This window comes from Rana temporaria, chromosome 6, assembly GCF_905171775.1.
Source record: "Rana temporaria chromosome 6, aRanTem1.1, whole genome shotgun sequence".
Taxonomy (NCBI): Eukaryota; Metazoa; Chordata; class Amphibia; order Anura; family Ranidae; genus Rana; species Rana temporaria.
In genome coordinates this window covers 3,472,677-3,491,445 of record NC_053494.1, presented here as the reverse complement: position 1 = coordinate 3,491,445, position 18,769 = coordinate 3,472,677, and the positions used below count along the sequence as shown (strand labels likewise).

The following is an 18,769-nucleotide window of genomic DNA, read 5'->3' as shown; positions in this document are numbered from 1 at the left end:
GGTTTCCCCCCCTCCCCCAGGTCAGTGAGGAGGAATATTGCACTGAGGTAAGGAAAGATATTTATGGAAAGAAATACCATTACAAACGCTTTTAATTCACAGACCAAATACGTGAAATACGCCTTCAAACAAACCTTAATAAATCCACAACCGTACATGCTATCGATACAGCGACTTCACCGTTTGAAACACACGGCCCTTGTGAACGCATCGATATGAAATTTATGTTGATAAACGTAAAATTGTGGGCATGTCAGTGATTTAGAAAAGAGCTTCTTTGTGCGTTTTTCTGGACATTTTTAAAGACTTTTTAACATGACAGTCAATGGGAGAAATTTTGGAACTCTTGTCGTTTAGAAGCTCCAGCAACTAAAAGTAAAATGCGTATCACAAAACTGACCACATTGCCTGAAAACAAAAATACCTACGATTTGATATATAAATTGTGTATGACAAGTAGATCTTGTGGGCATGAGAGCAATTTGTTCCCCCTTTTTTTATTTCAATGCTCTCACTCTATTGATCACATGATCCACTCTAACCCAGCCTCATAGGAACACATTATAATCGATAACATTTTCTGAAAAAATCAGTAAACGTAAATTGCTTTTTCACAAAAACTTCAAAAGATATCAATCCTAGCCGGATAGCTGAATATTTTGTGACCATTTTAAAGTTTGTTTGGTGTCTGTAAGTGAAAGTATGAAGGAGCTGAAAATTTTCTTAGAGGTACAATGTTTTAATGATTTGAAGCATGTTCTCATTGACTTCAATGTTAAAAAAAAGTGACTAAAAGCATAATATTTTAAAAAGTATAAATAGTACAAAAAAACTTGAAGTCCCATCCTCAGGAAATGCATTTTCTAGTTGATAATAATCTTGGTAAATCATCAGAAAAAGTTTCCAGAGAACAAATTTACAGTTTTCAGTTACAATATTACAATGATGTCTTTCTTTTGTCTTCAATGCAAAGCGTAACCAAGAAAGGTCCGGCTGAGGAGACACGTCTGAAGTGATTCTGTAAAAGTCTCTTCTACTCATTAGTGAGATGTTGGTTTAAAATTTGCACCAATCCCGTTCCTTCCACATCACACCGATAATATACTGGACCACAGAGGATGACGTACAGACGTGTTACGTCCCGATCACATGGAGAGTATCAGCAGTAGCAGAGCGGTGGGAAGCAGAGCCCAGAAACTGTGAGAACCTGAAATAGAAATGGAATGATATAAGAGTTCCATATAGAGAACTTGGTGTTGAGTTATTTACCATAATATTTCATAAAGGACAAGATGCACTCTTTATATCGGGAATAAAATAGATTTAACCTCCACACATGGGACGGCTTATTCACAGTTATGCTGCGTACACACAATCGGAAATTCTAATAACAAAACTGGATTTTTTTCCCGACGGATGTTGGCTCAGGGCAGGAGATGGTCAAGCTGCAGGCAGGACTCAGGAGATGGTCAGAGGCTGCAGGCAGGAGATGGCCTCCTCTACAGTGTCCTCCTCACCCCCCAGTAATGTCCTCCTGTGGCTCATTACTCACGATGCTCCTCTCTGCACCATGACCATTGCGATGCGCTCCCCCGTGGAACCACTACGCCGAGAACTTAGAACAAGAGGTGGCTTCTGTTTAAAAATGGCGCCAGACAGCGACATTTACATTACTGCGGCCGCCCAGCCGACAGCGACATTTACGGTACTGCGCCGCCCAGCCGAGCTTGTAAGATTTTCCCAGAGTCCTGCAGGCTTCAGAATGGCGCATGCACAGTTGCATGGCCGGCCCACAGCCATCTTTCTTACTGACACCGGCTATCCGTAACGGACATTCACGGACACCTGGAAAATGGGGTGAAAATACCGGACTGTCCGTAAATTAACGTACGGTTGGCAACACTGGCTCAAACTTGTCTTGCGTACACACGGTCGCACATATGTTGCTTGGAAATACCGATCGACAAGAACGTGGTGATGTACAACACTACAAGGAGCCGGGAAAATTAAGTTCAATAATTCCGAGCATGCGTAGGATTTTTGTGCATCGTAATTTGATACACTTGATCAGAATTTCCGAGAAGAACTTTTGTTGTCGGAAAAATTGAGATCCAGCTCTCAAACATCTGTTGTCGGAAATTCCGACAGCAAATACACACGGTCGGAATATCCGACCAAATGCTCACATCGGACATTTGTCGTGTGTATAAAAGCTGTGAATGTGAGAAAAAAGACTCCCTCAAGAACTACTTCTGGACAGCTCAGTAGATTGCTTTGAAAAAGAGTTGGATTCATCCTTAAAGCGGTGTTCCGCCAAAAGAAACATACAACAAATAATAATTGAAAGTCAGCAGCTACAAATACAACAGCTGCTGACTTTTAATACATGGATACTTACCTGTCCTGGGCACCCGCGATGTCGGCAGCCAAAGCCGATCTGTCCGTCGGCTCTTGGGTGTTGCCGCCGCCATCTTCGGTAAGGGTAAAAGGAAGTGAAGCCTTGCGACTTCACTTCTTGGTTCCCTACTGCGCATGTGCGAGTCGTGCTGCGAGTCCTCACTGATCCCTGCTGTCTTCTGGGACCTGTGTGTGTCCCAGAAGACAGTGGAGGGGGGACAGAGTAGACGCCGGAGGTGGAGTAGGTCACCGTGGTGCCAGGGAGTGGGAGAAAATACCAGTATTTCACAGGTATTTCCCACCTGAAAGGTGACAAATGTGACACCGGAAGAGATGGGGATTTCGAAAAGTGGAAGTTCAATTTTTGGGTGGAACTCCACTTTAAAAATATAACTGGATACTAACATTTATGCTGTAGGTAATAACACCAGAGGTTTTTGATCCAGGGAATTCTAGATTACTTTTGACGAGACCAGGAAGGAACTTTATTCACTCGTTGGAGCACCACCGTGCTTTATAGAGTGTTTTTCTGCCTTCCCCCGGTTCAGATCTGGGTATAGGATTGTTATGGAGGTTTTCTATTTGTTTATTTTTTTCTATTACCTTAACTGACTGTTGCTGTCATTTTTTATTTTATATTTGCAGGCTTCTATGTTGCCCAATGGATATTATGTCCTATTTTAAATACTGTTTGTGATAAAAAAAATATATTTGTCACATGAATAAGTTAAACACCCATTCCATGTAACTTTCTACTTTCTGACTCCGGGGTTGGTGATTTTTTTGATATCAGGATTGTTTGGTCTTCTTGATAATGCCCCCTCTTTATACCATATGATCCTTATTCCTGAATCAGCTACATTGTAGACATGTGCAATTTGTTTCATTCTGAATTTGTTTTTTTTAACTAATTTGTTAATTCAGAAATATCCAAAATAACAAAAACCAGTTTAACATATTTTTTTGAATATTCTTAAATTCGTAAATTTGAGGATTTCAAAATTAAGAAATTCGTAAATCCGGAAATTTGCAAATTCTAAACGTGGAAATTTAAAAATTGGGTAATATGAAAACCCCAAAATTTGAAAATCTGGAATAATAACTAACTAATAATAACTTATCCATTACTAACTATTAAATTATAGGTATTGGAATTTTAAATCCTTTAAAATTTGTCTGTTAGGGAATGTAATGAATACAAAAGTATCTGAAGTTACGAATTATCTGAAATAACAAATGCTGTATCTAAACAAATGGAACGTAACAAATTAATAACAACAATAATAACTACTTTTCATTATTATTATTATTTTTTTCTGTTCCATTTGTTTAGATGCGACTCTCATTATTTTGGATAATTTGTAACTTTTTATAAAGTCGTAATAATTACATTCACTAACAGCCACATTTGAAAGGAAATTCCAATATCTATAATTTAATAGTTAGTTATTATTAGTTAGTAAGTTAGTTAAGTAAGTTAGTTAGTTAGTTAGTTAGTTAGTTTTAGTTAGTTAGTTATTATTAGTTAGTTAGTTAGTCTTTCTTATTTTTGGATTTTCTTTCTAATTTTCAAATTTATGAATTTACAAATTTACAAATTGACTAATTTATGAATTTATGAATTTACGAATTGCAATCATAACGAATTACCCTAAAAACGAATTAAACGGTAACAAACCCATTTTTCTGCAGTGCACTTGTCTACTACCTTGTTTAGCTGATGCATTAAACTATGGATTTAAAAAAAAAAATCTCAGTACTAGCTGCTACAGTCATTATATTTCTTAGATGCACCCTGGTGGTGATTTACAACATTTAGTCCAGTGGCAGAACTACCAGGGTCGCAAAGGTCCCACTTGCCAGCACTGACAGCCCCCCCCCCCTGCACGAACAGGAGAGCTGGATGAGTTCCTCCTCCTCTCGCCTCTCTCCTCCTACATGTGCCCATGGCCCCACCCACATTCCAATCCCCGGCAGCACTGTGCTTCACAAATAGGATGAGTGGGCAGGAAAGCCCAGCTGCTGTAAACTAGACCAGTGTTTCTCAACTCCAGTCCTCAAGGTGCCCCAACAGGTCATGTTTTCAGGATTTCCATTATTTTGCACAGGTGATTTGATCAGTTGCATTCCCTTTTTCATCTGAGGGAAATCCTGAAAACATGACCTGTTGGGGTGCCTTGAGGACTGGAGTTGAGAAACACTGAACTAGACCATGGAGGAAATGTGCAGCCTGTCTGAGCCTCCTTTATAGGATAAGTGAGCTCACCTTCCATGGTGTTTGAAGTGTCCCCCCCCTCCCTCCTATCTGTCGTCAGTCTCTGAGTACAGTAATGTAAGAGGGAGCTATATGGACTGTAATGTAAGAGAGACTCAGATTTAAAGGGTGCAATGTGAACTCTGATGTAAGGGGGGGAGCTTTGGTGAGCAGAGACCCCCTTACATCAGAGTTCTCCTTCTTTCAGAGTCCACAGTGTTCCCCCTTACATCATACCACCATTTAAATCGGGGTTCCCAGGTCTCTCCTTACATCAGTGTTCCCCTTTACATTACAGTCCACAGATCTCCCCTTACCGAGTAAATGCAAGTTCTGCAGACTCTGGGAACCCTGATTTAAAGGGTTAAGCTGGGGAGTGCAAGTGGGGGCTCAGGTTACCAGAGACCCCCTTATAACAGAGTTACCCTATACACCAAAGTCTGCAGTGTTCTCCTTGACATCAGAGTTCTCAGCATTCTTCCTTAAATCAGAGCCCCCAGAGTTCTCTCTTGTAAGGGAACTCTGTGGATTCAGATGTAAAGGGGAAACTATGCAAGTTCAGATGTAAAAGGAGAAACTCTGCAAGTTCAGATGTAAAGGGGAAATTTGTGTATTCAGATGAAAAAGGGAATTTGTGATTAAATTCATATGATCAGAAATGTTATTTTATCACAAAGAATATGTATAATGTAAACTACAAAATAAATGTACAGTGCGCCGCTAAAGTGTTCAGGTTTAGTTTAACCACTTGCCGACCTCCTCATGTAGATATACGTCAGCAGAATGGCACGGACAGGCACATAAATGTACCTGTACGTGCTCTGCTTGACGTGGGTCGGGGGTCCGATCGGGACCCCCCCCAGTACATGCGGCGGTCGGTAAGCCTCGGAGAGCGATCCGGGACGACGGCGCGGCTATTCGTTTATAGCCGCCCCGTCGCGATCGCTCCCCCCGGAGCTGAAGAACGGGGAGAGCCGTGTGTAAACACGGCTTCCCCGTGCTTCACTATGGCGGCGCATCGATAGAGTGATCCCTTTTATAGGGGAGACTCGATCGATGATGTCAGTCCTACAGCCACACCCCCCTACAGTAGTAAACACACACTAAGTGAACACTAAATGTTACAGCGCCCCCTGTGTTTAACTCCCAAACTGCAACTGTCATTTTCACAATAAAGAATGCAATTTAAATGCATTTTTTGCTGTGAAAATGACAATGGTCCCAAAAATGTGTCAAAATTGTCTGAAGTGTCCGCAAAAAATTAAAACCGCAGAGGTCATCAAATACCACCAAAATAAAGCTCTATTTGTGGGGAAAAAAAGGACGCCAATTTTGTTTGGGAGCCACGTCGCATGACCGCGCAATTGTCTGTTAAAGCGACGCAGTCCCGAACTGTAAAAACCCCTTGGGTCTTTAGGCAGCATATTGGTCCGGGGCTTAAGTGGTTAAAGATAAGGTGGCAGCCCTACCCAAGACGGCAGGAAGGGGGGGCAGCAGAACATGTGAAATGGGCCTACTGCGGGACAATTAAAAGGGGCCCCATGATGGAAGTAAAGGACCCTGAGATCAGTGGGAAGGGCTAGGAGGGAAGGGCCCAGGACCAAAGGTCAGGGGGCCCTTCATGGTTTCTTGCACTGGGGCCCTGAAGGTTTTAGTTACGCCTCTGATTTTGTCAAATTAAATATTTTTAAAAAGTTAACAGTAGTTAATAAAACACAAACTTACTGGTGATGGCTGAGTCTTTGATATCTGCAATAGAAAACATAAAATCACATTGTTATATCGATTGTATCATATATGTAACATAATTGTAATTTTGGTAAATTATCAAAAATATGATGACATAATTGGCGTAGTCATCTACGTATTCATCTATATTTGCCATATTGGAGATGATATTTCCAGGCTGGGGGTTTAATCTGGTCCACATGGGAGGGTGTGGCCAAATTATCCTCTCTGGACACCGTAATGGGCTCCTCCATGTTGTTATATCATTTATAAAGACTGTTCTGTGATTTCCCTAATCCATCTCACAGCCACTCAGTAAGGATTGTGCTTCCCTTTCTATAAATATATTTGTTAGAGTGAGATGAACCATAGTGGTGGCAGTCATTGGAGAAGTCCTCTGGTATGGTATCATCTGGACATTTTCCTAGAGGTAGGGTTATATGTTGCAAAATCTTATTGTACTCAACTATAGGGATGGGCCCGATGTTCGAACATTGGGTGTTCACCTGTTCACCGAATAGCGAACAATATGGGGCATTCGCGGCAAATTCAAGCCCCACGGAACACCCCATAAGGCACTGTGAGATCGCGGCGCATTGACGTCTGATGATGCACCTGACATACATGCTTTAGCCAATCACAGCACGCTCTGCTGCGAGAGCCATAATTGGCCAAAGACAGGGTGCTTTGGCCAATCATGGCTCAGAGGGCTAAGTCCACGCCCTGCACTTTATAAGGCTGCCTACATGGCGGCTGTGTATAGTGTAGTAATTACATGGAAGAGACTGAGAGAACGTTAGCTAGAGGCAGGTTAGTTAGTGGTGTGCAGGCAGTTTAGTTTATATATATATATATATACACAGTGGGCCAGATTCTCGTAGATTGGCGTATCCTCGAGCGGGGCGTAGCGTATCCTATTTATGCTATGCCGCCGCAACTCTGGACGCAAGCGCCGTATTCTCAAAGCACTTGCGTCCAGAGTTGCGGCAGGGTAGCGTAAATGGCCCGGCATAAGCCCGGGTAATTCAAATGTGGATTAGGTGGGCGTGTTTTATGTAAAAGAATCGTGACCCTACGTTTTTGAAGGTTTTTTTTAACTGCGAATGCGCCGTCCATGGACGTATCCCAGTGCGCATGCTTCAAATTACACCGCAAATACATTGGTTTAGACGTGAACGAAACTTTACGCAAACTACATAAACAACGGAAAAATATGACGCTGTCCCAACGTCTATACTTAACATTGCGTACGCCGCACCTACGCAAAGTTACCCCTCATATAGCAGGGGTAACTTTACGCTTACGTAAACAACGTAAAATACGACGACCGGGCGCAATTACGTTCGGGAATCGGCGTATCTAGCTCATTTGCATATTCAACGCGGCTAATCGACGGAAGCGCCCATAGCGGCCAGCGTATAATTGCACACAATTATACGCTGGCGTAGGCAAGTTACGTCGGCGGAAGAAGCCTTTTTTTTTTGACGTATCTGGCTTTGAGAATCGGCGTATAGATACGCCGGCGCAGATTTGAAATTACGGCGGCGGATCTGGAGATACGCCGCCGTAACTATTTTAAGAATCTGGCCTAGTGTATACAGTATAGTGTAGAATATGTATACAGTTCAGTCAGTATACAGTATATAATACAATGTATTGAAGTGATTAAGGGGAACCCTATAACAGAATAAAAAAATGGCATGGGGTGTCCCTTCAGTCCACACCAGGCCCTTTGGGTTTGGTAAGGATTTTAAGGAGAACTTCACGCCAAATTTGTTAAAATAATTGGTGTGGGGTCTCCCCCAAAATCCATACCAGACCCTTATCCGAGCAAGCAGCCAGGCAGGCCAGGAAAGGTGGGGGACGAGTGAGTGCCCCCCTTTCCTGGAGGGGAGACGAGTGAGCACCCCCCCTCCCGAACCATACCAGGCAGCTTACCCTCAACATGGGGAGGGTGCTTGGAGCTCCTCATCCCCACAACCCAGGCTCTGTAAGGATTGATATTACTTACTGCCGTGCAGTGTTATTTATTGTGTATGGACCGCAGCTGCAGAGGCTTGTCAGGTCTAACCACCAGGTCACTCTCAAATATAGTTTAGAAAGTTTGGGGTTAAATCATCATATCCTCTAACCGAAACCAACTCAAACTAGCTTATTACCTCATAAGCTCAAAAGGAAGGAATAATGAGTATACTCCTTTAAATGGACTATTAAGCAGATATTGAGATATTGATATTAGTGCATATACATCCTCAATAGATAGAAACTATATTGTTACTTCACAATAGAGTGGATCATAGAGATAGATATAGTCCATTTATATCATGAGACATATGTAATGTGAAACCAGAGAAATCACCAATGTAACTAGTATCAATGTAGAAAGGAAATTAGATTATACACCAAGATACTTGAGGTTCTGCTGAGAGCAGTAGTCCATGGATTAGGGAACTAGTGGTAATACTGACAGCTGAACAGATTGATTATCAAAGATACTTGCGGTTCTGCTGAGAGCAGTAGTCCATGGGTTAAGCAACTAGAGATAATACTGAGAGTTGAACAGATTGATTATCAAAGATACTTGCGGTTCTGCTGAGAACAGTAGTCCCTGGGTAAAGATCCTGTCTGTATAGAGATTGTCAACAGTGAAGATGGAATGAGAGGATCAGTGGATGTCAGGTAGAAGTCCTCTGAGGTCTGTGCTGTCAAAGCGCTGCTGACTGTAGATCAGGTCTGGTCTCTGGAGGTGACTGAGGTGGAGCGTGTAGGCAGGGTGTTCCAAGGTGACGGCAGGTATCCGACAAAATAACAGAACACCCTGCCGTCATCTTTGGGGGTTTAAATAGCCGCAAATTCGCGGGGAAATTGGAAGAGACGCTGGTCGCACTTCCGCGTTCCAGCGTGGAACGCACATGTCCGCGCACCGGAAGTGACGCGGGTAACCTGCAAAACCAAGCGCAGCTGTCTGAATCGGACAGATCTGGGACTGTATGAGAGAAGTAGCATCAAAGATGTTACATACTCCCCTCCTCAAGGGGGCACCACGGGTGTTCCCAGAAGGAGATGGTCGGTCTGGATATCTTTGGTGAAAAAGTCTTACTAAGCGAGGGGCATGTATGTCTGAGGAATTTTCCCAAGAATCATCGTTTTGATCATAACCCTTCCATCGTACCAAATATTGAAGGGTAGAAGCACGTCTTCTAGAGTCTAAGATCTTTTCAACTTCGTATTCCGTCTGACCAAGTATTTCCACAGGTGGAGGTGGGCAAGGTTTCCTGTTAGGGAATGGATTAGGAACATAAGGTTTAATTAAAGAAACATGGAAAGACGAATGAATTTTCCAGTCTGTGGGTAGAAGCAATCTAACCGCATTAGGGTTAATCAAATGGGTGATTTGGAAAGGTCCCGTGAATTGCGTGCCTAACTTCTTTGAGGGTATTTTAAAATGAAGATTACGTGTGGATAGCCAAACCAAATCCCCAACCTTATATTCAGGAGGTGTTGACCTATGGGCATCATAATTCTTCTTTTGTCTTTGTTGAGCGATCTCCAAGTTGGAACGTAGAGTAGTCAAAGTATTTTTAAGAGTAGAAAGGTAATCATCAACTGCTGGAACAGCGTTTGGGGGGTAGTTGGTTGGTAAACTGTTTGGGTGAAAACCATAATTGGCGAAGAAAGGTGTGAATCTGGATGAAGAACTGGTTGAGTTGTTATATGAGAATTCGGCTAATGGAAGTAATTGATACCAATCGTCTTGTAGGTGTGTACAGTAGCATCTTAGATACTGTTCAAGGATCTGATTGAGACGTTCTGTTTGACCGTTGGTTTGCGGATGGTAGGCGGTGGACATTCGATGGTCGATTTGTAGACTTTTACAGAGGGTCTTCCAAAATTTAGAAATGAATTGGGAACCACGGTCAGAGATTATTTGAGAGGGAAGTCCATGAATTTTAAGGATATTGGAAATGAAAGCATTAGCTGTCTCAAGGGAAGTTGGTAATTTTTTCAGGGGTATGAAATGTGCCATCTTCGTGAGTAGATCTACTGTGACCATGATGGTATTGGCACCGTTTGACCTAGGTAAATCAACTATAAAGTCAATCGACAAAACATCCCATGGTCTTTTAGGTATTGGAATAGATGTAAGTAGACCAAATGGAGGTTTCTTGGAATGCTTGTTTCGAGCACAAATCTCACATGACGTCACATAGTCGTAAATCATTTTAGAAAGGTTGGGCCACCAATAGTCTCTCTTAACGAGATGAGTAGTCTTGTTGATCCCAGGGTGACCTGCTAAAGGTGAATCATGAAGATGTTTAAGTAATAGGAGTTGTAAATTAGGAGGAACATAGATTTTGTTGTTGTAAGTATAGACACCATCTGAAGATTTGGTAAGATCCTTTGGTAGAGAGGTGGTATCTGCAGCGAGTGATTGTGAGATTAATTGTCTGAAAGAGGTGTAAACTCCAATGAATCTATTAGATGGAATAACAGAGAGTGGAGGAATCTCAGTGTCTTGATCTTCATGTAATCGTGAAAGAGAGTCAGCCTTCACGTTTTGTGAACCAGGTCTGTAGGAAATGTAAAAATCAAACCTGTCAAAAAAAAGACTCCATCTGACTTGGCGGGCTGAGAGTGTCTTACATGTTTTTAGATGTTGTAAATTACGGTGATCCGTGAGAATGGTTATTGGGTGTGTAGAACCTTCTAATAAATGTCTCCAGTTTTGTAAGGCGTCTTTGATTGCAAGAAGTTCCTTTTCTCCAATAGGATAATTCTTTTCCGCAGGTGATAGGGTCCTGGAGTAAAATGCGACAGGATGGAGTGGTTCGGAGAGGGTTGGACGTTGTGAAAGAATAGCACCTAAAGCATAATGGGAGGCATCCACTTCCACGGTAAAATGATACTGTGGGTTAGGTAATTCTAAAATTGGGGCTGTAGTATAGGAGAGTTTAAGAGAGTCAAAGGATTCCTGGGCTTCCTTAGTCCAGGAAAAGGGTGTCTTGGTGCTGGTGAGGGTACTTAAAGGTTTGACAATAGCTGAGAAGTTTTTTATGAATTTACGATAGTAGTTGGAAAAACCAAGGAAACGTTGAAGAGCTTTCCTTGATTGAGGAATTGGCCAAGAGATGATACAATCCACCTTTGAGCGGTCCATCTGGATACCGTCAGGTGTAATTTGGTACCCAAGGAATGAAATGCTAGACTGGCCGAAAACGCATTTCTCCAGCTTGGCATATAGAGAATGCGTTCTAAGCCTAGCTAGAACCCATCGAACATGTTTGATATGTTCTTCAAGTGAATCGGAATAAATCAATATATCGTCCAGGTATATTACTACACAGATGTCAAGCAAATCTCTAAAGATGTCATTTATGAACCACTGGAATGTCGCGGGTGCATTACACAACCCAAATGGCATAACAGTGTATTCATAGAGTCCATAGCGGGTTTTGAAAGCGGTCTTCCATTCGTCTCCTGGACGAATCCTGATTAGGTTGTAGGCTCCTCTAAGATCTAGTTTTGTGAAAATTTTTGAAGTTTGGAGACGTTCGATAAGTTCCGGAATGAGAGGAAGTGGGTATCGATTCTTTATGGTAATAGTGTTTAAGGCTCTGTAGTCAATGATAGGGCGTAAAGATCCATCCTTGTTTTTGACGAAGAACATAGCAGCACTTGCTGGTGAAGTGGAAGGTCTAATAAAGCCCTTCTTTAGATTTTCGTCTAGGTAGAGCTTAAGATGTTCAAGTTCTGGTTGTGAGAGCGGATAGATACGAGCAGTAGGAATTGGACAGTCTGGATTTAAATCTATAGGGCAGTCGTATATACGATGAGGGGGAAGATTCTCTGCGTTAATCTTACTGAATACATCTAAAAAATCCTGTATGTAAGCAGGTAAGTCTTTACAGCTTACATCTGTGGAGAGAATGGTATGTTTTGGGTAACAATTATTTTGACAGAAAGTGGAGTTTAAATTGAGAGAGTGCTTAGACCAAAGGAAAGTTGGTTGGTGAGATAATAACCAGGGTAGACCAAGAACAATTGGAAATATTGGAGATGGGATAACATCAAAAACTAGAGTCTCTGTATGGTTATTCCCAGAAGTGACCAGTAGAGGTGTAGTCTGAGAGGAAATTGGGCCAGAAGAAGAGGTAGAACCATCAATAAAAGTGACAGAGAGTGGATTTTGTTTAAGCACACAGGGAATTTTATTTTCATTCACAATATTTAAATCAATAAAGTTGCCACAGGCACCGGTGTCGATCATTGCGTTGATAGTGATTCTATCTTGGTCCCACTGTAAGGTAAGGGAGACATAAATGAAACGATTAGTGGTACTTCTGGGTGGAATGGTCCTACATATATTAGATATGTTACCTTCAATGTTCCTCCTTAGGAGTGGGCAGGTGGAGACTAAGTGATCTGGAGCTGCGCAATATAGACAGAGATTATGAGCTCTACGGCGCTGTTTCTCTGCTTGTGACAGAGGGCCCTTGACAGCTCCCAGTTCCATGGGAACCTCCTTTGGTGGTGATTTAAACCTTTTGAATTGGGGGGGTAAGTAGGTGTTGCCTCTTTCAGTCTTCCTCTCTCTGAGGCGTCGGTCTATGGTGAGTGAAAGATGCATCAGCTCTTCTAGAGTTGCAGGAAGTTCCACACGTGCTAACTCATCTTTCATGGATTCAGACAACCCAAGTCTGAATTGGTTTCGTAAAGATATATCAGTCCACTGAGTTTCTCTACACCAACATTTAAATTCGGATATGAACTCCTCCACTGGTCTCTTTCCTTGTTTAAGGCTCCTAATATTATTTTCCGCTGTTAGCTGCCTATTAGGATCTTCATATAGAAGTGACATCTCATTCAAAAAGGTCTCGAAAGCACCAAGTAATTCACCATGTTCAAGCAGATATGCGTCAGCCCAGAGCCTAGGTTCTCCCTTTAAATAGGAGACAAGGGTGAGAATGCGAACCCTGTCTGAATAATAGGTTCGTGGGCGCAAATCAAACATGAGGCGACAGGAGCTAATAAACTGACGGAAAATCTTTCGGTCTCCTGAAAATGGTTCTGGGGTGCAGACCTTAGGTTCAGGCCTGTCCCTAGCTTGGACAAAATTTTGGTTACGCAAAGTATCATTTTCTAGGCGAAGTTCGTTCATCGTGGCTGTAAGGTTATCAACTCTTTGTGAAAGTCCAACAAGGTGGTTTGCAAGCTCTGCTGGTTCCATTACAATAATTTTCTTTATTAAGTGGTTCTGTTATTATGTAAGGATTGATATTACTTACTGCCGTGCAGTGTTATTTATTGTGTATGGACCGCAGCTGCAGAGGCTTGTCAGGTCTAACCACCAGGTCACTCTCAAATATAGTTTAGAAAGTTTGGGGTTAAATCATCATATCCTCTAACCGAAACCAACTCAAACTAGCTTATTACCTCATAAGCTCAAAAGGAAGGAATAATGAGTATACTCCTTTAAATGGACTATTAAGCAGATATTGAGATATTGATATTAGTGCATATACATCCTCAATAGATAGAAACTATATTGTTACTTCACAATAGAGTGGATCATAGAGATAGATATAGTCCATTTATATCATGAGACATATGTAATGTGAAACCAGAGAAATCACCAATGTAACTAGTATCAATGTAGAAAGGAAATTAGATTATACACCAAGATACTTGAGGTTCTGCTGAGAGCAGTAGTCCATGGATTAGGGAACTAGTGGTAATACTGACAGCTGAACAGATTGATTATCAAAGATACTTGCGGTTCTGCTGAGAGCAGTAGTCCATGGGTTAAGCAACTAGAGATAATACTGAGAGTTGAACAGATTGATTATCAAAGATACTTGCGGTTCTGCTGAGAACAGTAGTCCCTGGGTAAAGATCCTGTCTGTATAGAGATTGTCAACAGTGAAGATGGAATGAGAGGATCAGTGGATGTCAGGTAGAAGTCCTCTGAGGTCTGTGCTGTCAAAGCGCTGCTGACTGTAGATCAGGTCTGGTCTCTGGAGGTGACTGAGGTGGAGCGTGTAGGCAGGGTGTTCCAAGGTGACGGCAGGTATCCGACAAAATAACAGAACACCCTGCCGTCATCTTTGGGGGTTTAAATAGCCGCAAATTCGCGGGGAAATTGGAAGAGACGCTGGTCGCACTTCCGCGTTCCAGCGTGGAACGCACATGTCCGCGCACCGGAAGTGACGCGGGTAACCTGCAAAACCAAGCGCAGCTGTCTGAATCGGACAGATCTGGGACTGTATGAGAGAAGTAGCATCAAAGATGTTACAGGCTCAGTGTTTGTGGGTGTCTGTGGGTGGAGGGCTTATTGGAATCTGTAAGCCACATAGGCCCCAGATCCAGCCCCCCCCATATGAATGGGCATGGGGTACATTGTACCCCTACCCATTCACCAAAAAAAGTGTCAAAAAGTAAAAGCCACAACAGACAGTTTTTGACAATTCCTTTAATGAAAAAGAATTAAAAAAGTGTCCTGCAATGTCCATCCCACTTCAATCACGAATTTCTGGAGGAGAGAGGGCGTCCTGTACCAACGTGTTTCAATTTTGTAGCAATTTTCTTGAATAGCCACGTTAATGGAGCCTTGTTGTGCGTTCTTCGTGTATGGTTTCCCATTCCTCATCGGATAAGGATGTCTGCAGTTCCCTATCCCGTGCCATCGGGGGCTTGGAGAGATGATCGCTGTCCGCCGGACGTGCAGCATAGAGATGACTGGTGACCAGATGGTCACCAGTCATCTCTATGACCGTCGGAGGCCCGGGCGCGATGTGATGACCTCACGTCCGCGTACCCGTAAGTAAACAAACCGCAATTGCGGCTAGTAAGAATGAGAACTGTGAAGTTTTTTTTCACGATCTCATTCTTTCCAGCCTGGAGGAGAGATGTGGGGGGAGGGGAAGGTCTTATTGACCCCGCATCTCTCCTTAAAGAGGACCTGTCACACGCTATTCCTATTACAAGGAATGTTTACATTCCTTGTAATAGGAATAAAGGCGATCGAAAAAAAAAATGTAAAAAATAAATAAATAAGAAAAAATAAATAAAAAAATAAATAAAACGCCCCTGTCCCTGGTAGCTCGCGCTCAGAAGCGAACGCACACGTAAGTCCCGCAGACGTATCTAAACGTCGTTCAAACCAGACATGTGAGGTGTCGCCGCGTGCGTTAGAGCATGTGCAACAATTCTAGCGCTAGACCTCCTCTGTAACTCTAAACTGGTAACCTGTAAAAATTTAAAAGCGTCGCCTATGGAGATTTTTAAGTAACAAAGTTAGGCGCCATTCCATGAGTGTGCGCAATTTTAAAGCATGACATGTTAGGTATCTATTTACTCGGCGTAACATCGTCATTCATATTTGACAAAAAATTTGGCTAACTTTACTGTTTTGTTAATTTTTACAAAAAAAAGGCGTTTGAAAAATGATTGCGCAAATACCGTGCAAGATAAAAAGTTGCAATGACCTCCATTTTATTCCCTAGGGTGTCTGCCCTATATACTGTTTGGGGGTTCTGAGTAATTTTCTAGCAAAAGAATGATGATTTGTACATGTAGGAGAGAAGTGCCAGAATAGGCAGGTGGGTTTTAAAGCCCGGTATTAAAGTGGTTAAAGTAATGAGAGGAAAATGTTATTATCTAGGCACAAGTGTACCTGAGCGGATGATTGGTCCAATTTTCAGATTGTAGGAGTCCAAGTCGGATCTTTGGCTCCTTGAATTACAAACCTGGAACCAAAACACAGACATTTAGACATTTGTAATAAATATCATCTATATGACGTTATGACATCATTCCAAGGTGCTTTTCACAGAGGTTCATATAAACGGAAAAGCTGATATGATTGGACAGAGAAGATACAATGCTACATTATCATTTTCATAATGAAAGAAAATTATTTATCTTACTTTGGATTATAATAACTCCTAATGAAACTGTTTTATATATTTTCAACTTTGATTATGCCTGGTGAAGGGCAATATTCTTCAATATTCTTCATGTGAGAAGACCAGCCCTGAGGCCTCGTACACACAACCGTTTTCCTCGACAGAATCCATCAAGAAACTTGGTGGCAGAGCTTTTTTGCCGAGGAAAACGGTTGTGTGAAAACTGTCGTGGTTCCTCCTCGGGCTGGTTTATGACGAGAAACACGTTCGTGTGTATGCTTGGAAACCCGCGCATGCTCAGAATAAAGTATGAGACGGGAGCGCACCTTCGGTAAAAGTAGCGTTCGTAATGGAGATCGCACATTCGTCACGCTGTAACAGACTGAAATGCGTGAATCGTCTCTCACCAAACCTTTACTAACACGCAGCAACATGAGATTAGCAAAAGCAGCCCCAAGGGTGGCGCCAGTGTAATGGAACTTCCCCTTTATAGTGCCGTCATACGTGTTGTACGTCACCGCGTTTGAGAACGACGAGATTTTGTCTTGACAGTGTGTATGCAAGGAAAGCTTGACAAGATTCTCGACAAGCCTGACAAGGAACTCGTCGAGGAAAACCATGTGTCTTTTACGACGAGTTCCTCGGTCGTGTGTACGAGCCCCGTCTCCACCCAATCCCGCTCTATATCTGTGGAAATCTACTCACCGGTTGGCAGGCTCCAGACTTGACTTCGCACAGGCTCACAGCGCAATGAAGGTAGACGAGGTTATAATCTCCCACAAATTTAAACATCTTCACCGATACCTGTCCCTCCGCAGAGACACCGTTCTTTACAACGTTTATGCTTTCATCTTGCTTGTTGGGACAGCTGAGAGAGATAAGAAGAGCCTTAAAGTATTTTACATTTTATGCACTTTGCCTATGATAGAACTTTATTCATTACATTAAATTATATATATAAAAAAAAATGTTTAACCACTTGCCGACGGCTGGACGTCTAAAGACGTCCTCGGGTTTGTGGTGATATATCTGAATGATGGGTGCAGCTACAGGCATCATTCAGATATTGCCATTTTCAGTCAGCGATTCCCTACACCATAATAATGATCGGGTCAGCTGCTTTATCATTCCTACGTGCGGCGAGAGGGGATATCCCCCCCTCCCATTGCCCTCCGGTGCTTCTACTGACTCACCGCTGCGATTGGTGAGTCGGAGAGCGCATCCGCCGGCCCTGGAAGTCCACCATAGATATTTCCGACAGACCAGTTGATGATCGCCGGAGGCCAAGCACGATGTTTTGACGTCACACCCGGGCTCTGGCTTTATCATTCCTATGGGTGGTCAGAGGGGATATCCCCCCTCCCATCACCCTCCGGTGCTTCTACTGACTCACCGCTGCGATTGGTGAGTCGGAGAACGCATCCGCCGGCCCTGGATGTCCACCATAGATATTTCCGACAGACCAGTTGATGATCGCTGGAGGCCAAGCACGATGTTTTGACGTCACACCAGGGGTCTGACTTTATCATTCCTACGTGCGGCGAGAGGGGATATCCCCCCTCCCATCGCCGTCCGGTGCTTCTACCGACTCACTGCTGCAATCGTTGAGTCGGAGAATGCATCCGCCGGCCCTGGATGTCCACCATAGATATTTCCGACAGACCAGATGGTCGCTGGAGTCTCTATGATCGTCAGAGGCCAGGCACAATGTTTTGACGTCACGCCCGGGCTCTGCATTAATAAAAAATTGCACCGCCTCGGCTGGGAATGCTGTGGTCGTTTTTTTTTATTTGTTTTTATTTTAGGCTCTCCAGCCTAGTGGTGAGATGTTGGGTCTTATTGACCCCTCCAGATCTCACTATAAAGAGGACCTGTCATTCCATATTCCTATTACAAGGATGTTTACAGTCCTTGTAATAGGATTAAAAGTAATCAAATTTTTTTTTTAAGTTTCAATTTTTTTTTTAAGGTAAATGTAACAATAAAAACAAAACTTTTTTAAAGTGCCCCTGTCCCCAGTAGTTCACACACAGAAGCGAAAGCATACGCAAGTCCCACCCACATATGAAAATGGTGTTGAGGCCGAGCAATAATTCTAGCCCTAGACCTCCTCTGTAACTCAAATAGTTTAACATGTAACAAATTTTAAAGCATCGCCTATGGGGATTTTTAAGTACTGAAGTTTGGCGCCATTCTATGAGTGTGCGCAATTTTGAAGGGTGACATGTTGGGTATCTCTTTACTCGGCGTAACTTTACTGTTTTTTTTTTTTTAAAGCATGAAACAGTTCTCCCCCCCCCCAAAAAAAAATGTGTTTGAAAAATTGCTTCGCAAATACCGTGCAATATAAAAACGTGACCGCCATTGTATTCTCTAGAGTCTCTTCTAAAAAAATATATATATATATTAGGTTTTGGGGATTCTGTGAAATTTTCTAGCCAAAAAAATATGATTTTTGCATGTAGGAGAGAAATGTCAGAATTGG

The 18,769-nt window shown here is 42.6% G+C and overlaps 1 protein-coding gene across 2 annotated transcripts in view; it reads right to left on the bottom strand.

Annotated features, from left to right (window-relative positions):
- Window positions 1-827: 827 nt before the first annotated feature.
- Window positions 828-18,769, bottom strand: part of LOC120942912 (pancreatic secretory granule membrane major glycoprotein GP2-like) — a 37,308-nt gene continuing 19,366 nt past the window's right edge. Inside the window, exons 7-10 of one of the 2 annotated variants that reach the window (XM_040355865.1) lie at window positions 16,990-17,152; window positions 16,053-16,125; window positions 6,377-6,400; window positions 828-1,207 (exon numbers count right to left, since the gene is read on the bottom strand). In XM_040355865.1, the coding sequence (XP_040211799.1) occupies window positions 1,146-1,207; window positions 6,377-6,400; window positions 16,053-16,125; window positions 16,990-17,152 (322 nt within the window). In that variant the 3' untranslated portion in view covers window positions 828-1,145. The remainder of the gene's footprint in view (window positions 1,208-6,376; window positions 6,401-16,052; window positions 16,126-16,989; window positions 17,153-18,769) is intronic. The other variant, XM_040355864.1, reaches the window with a different exon arrangement.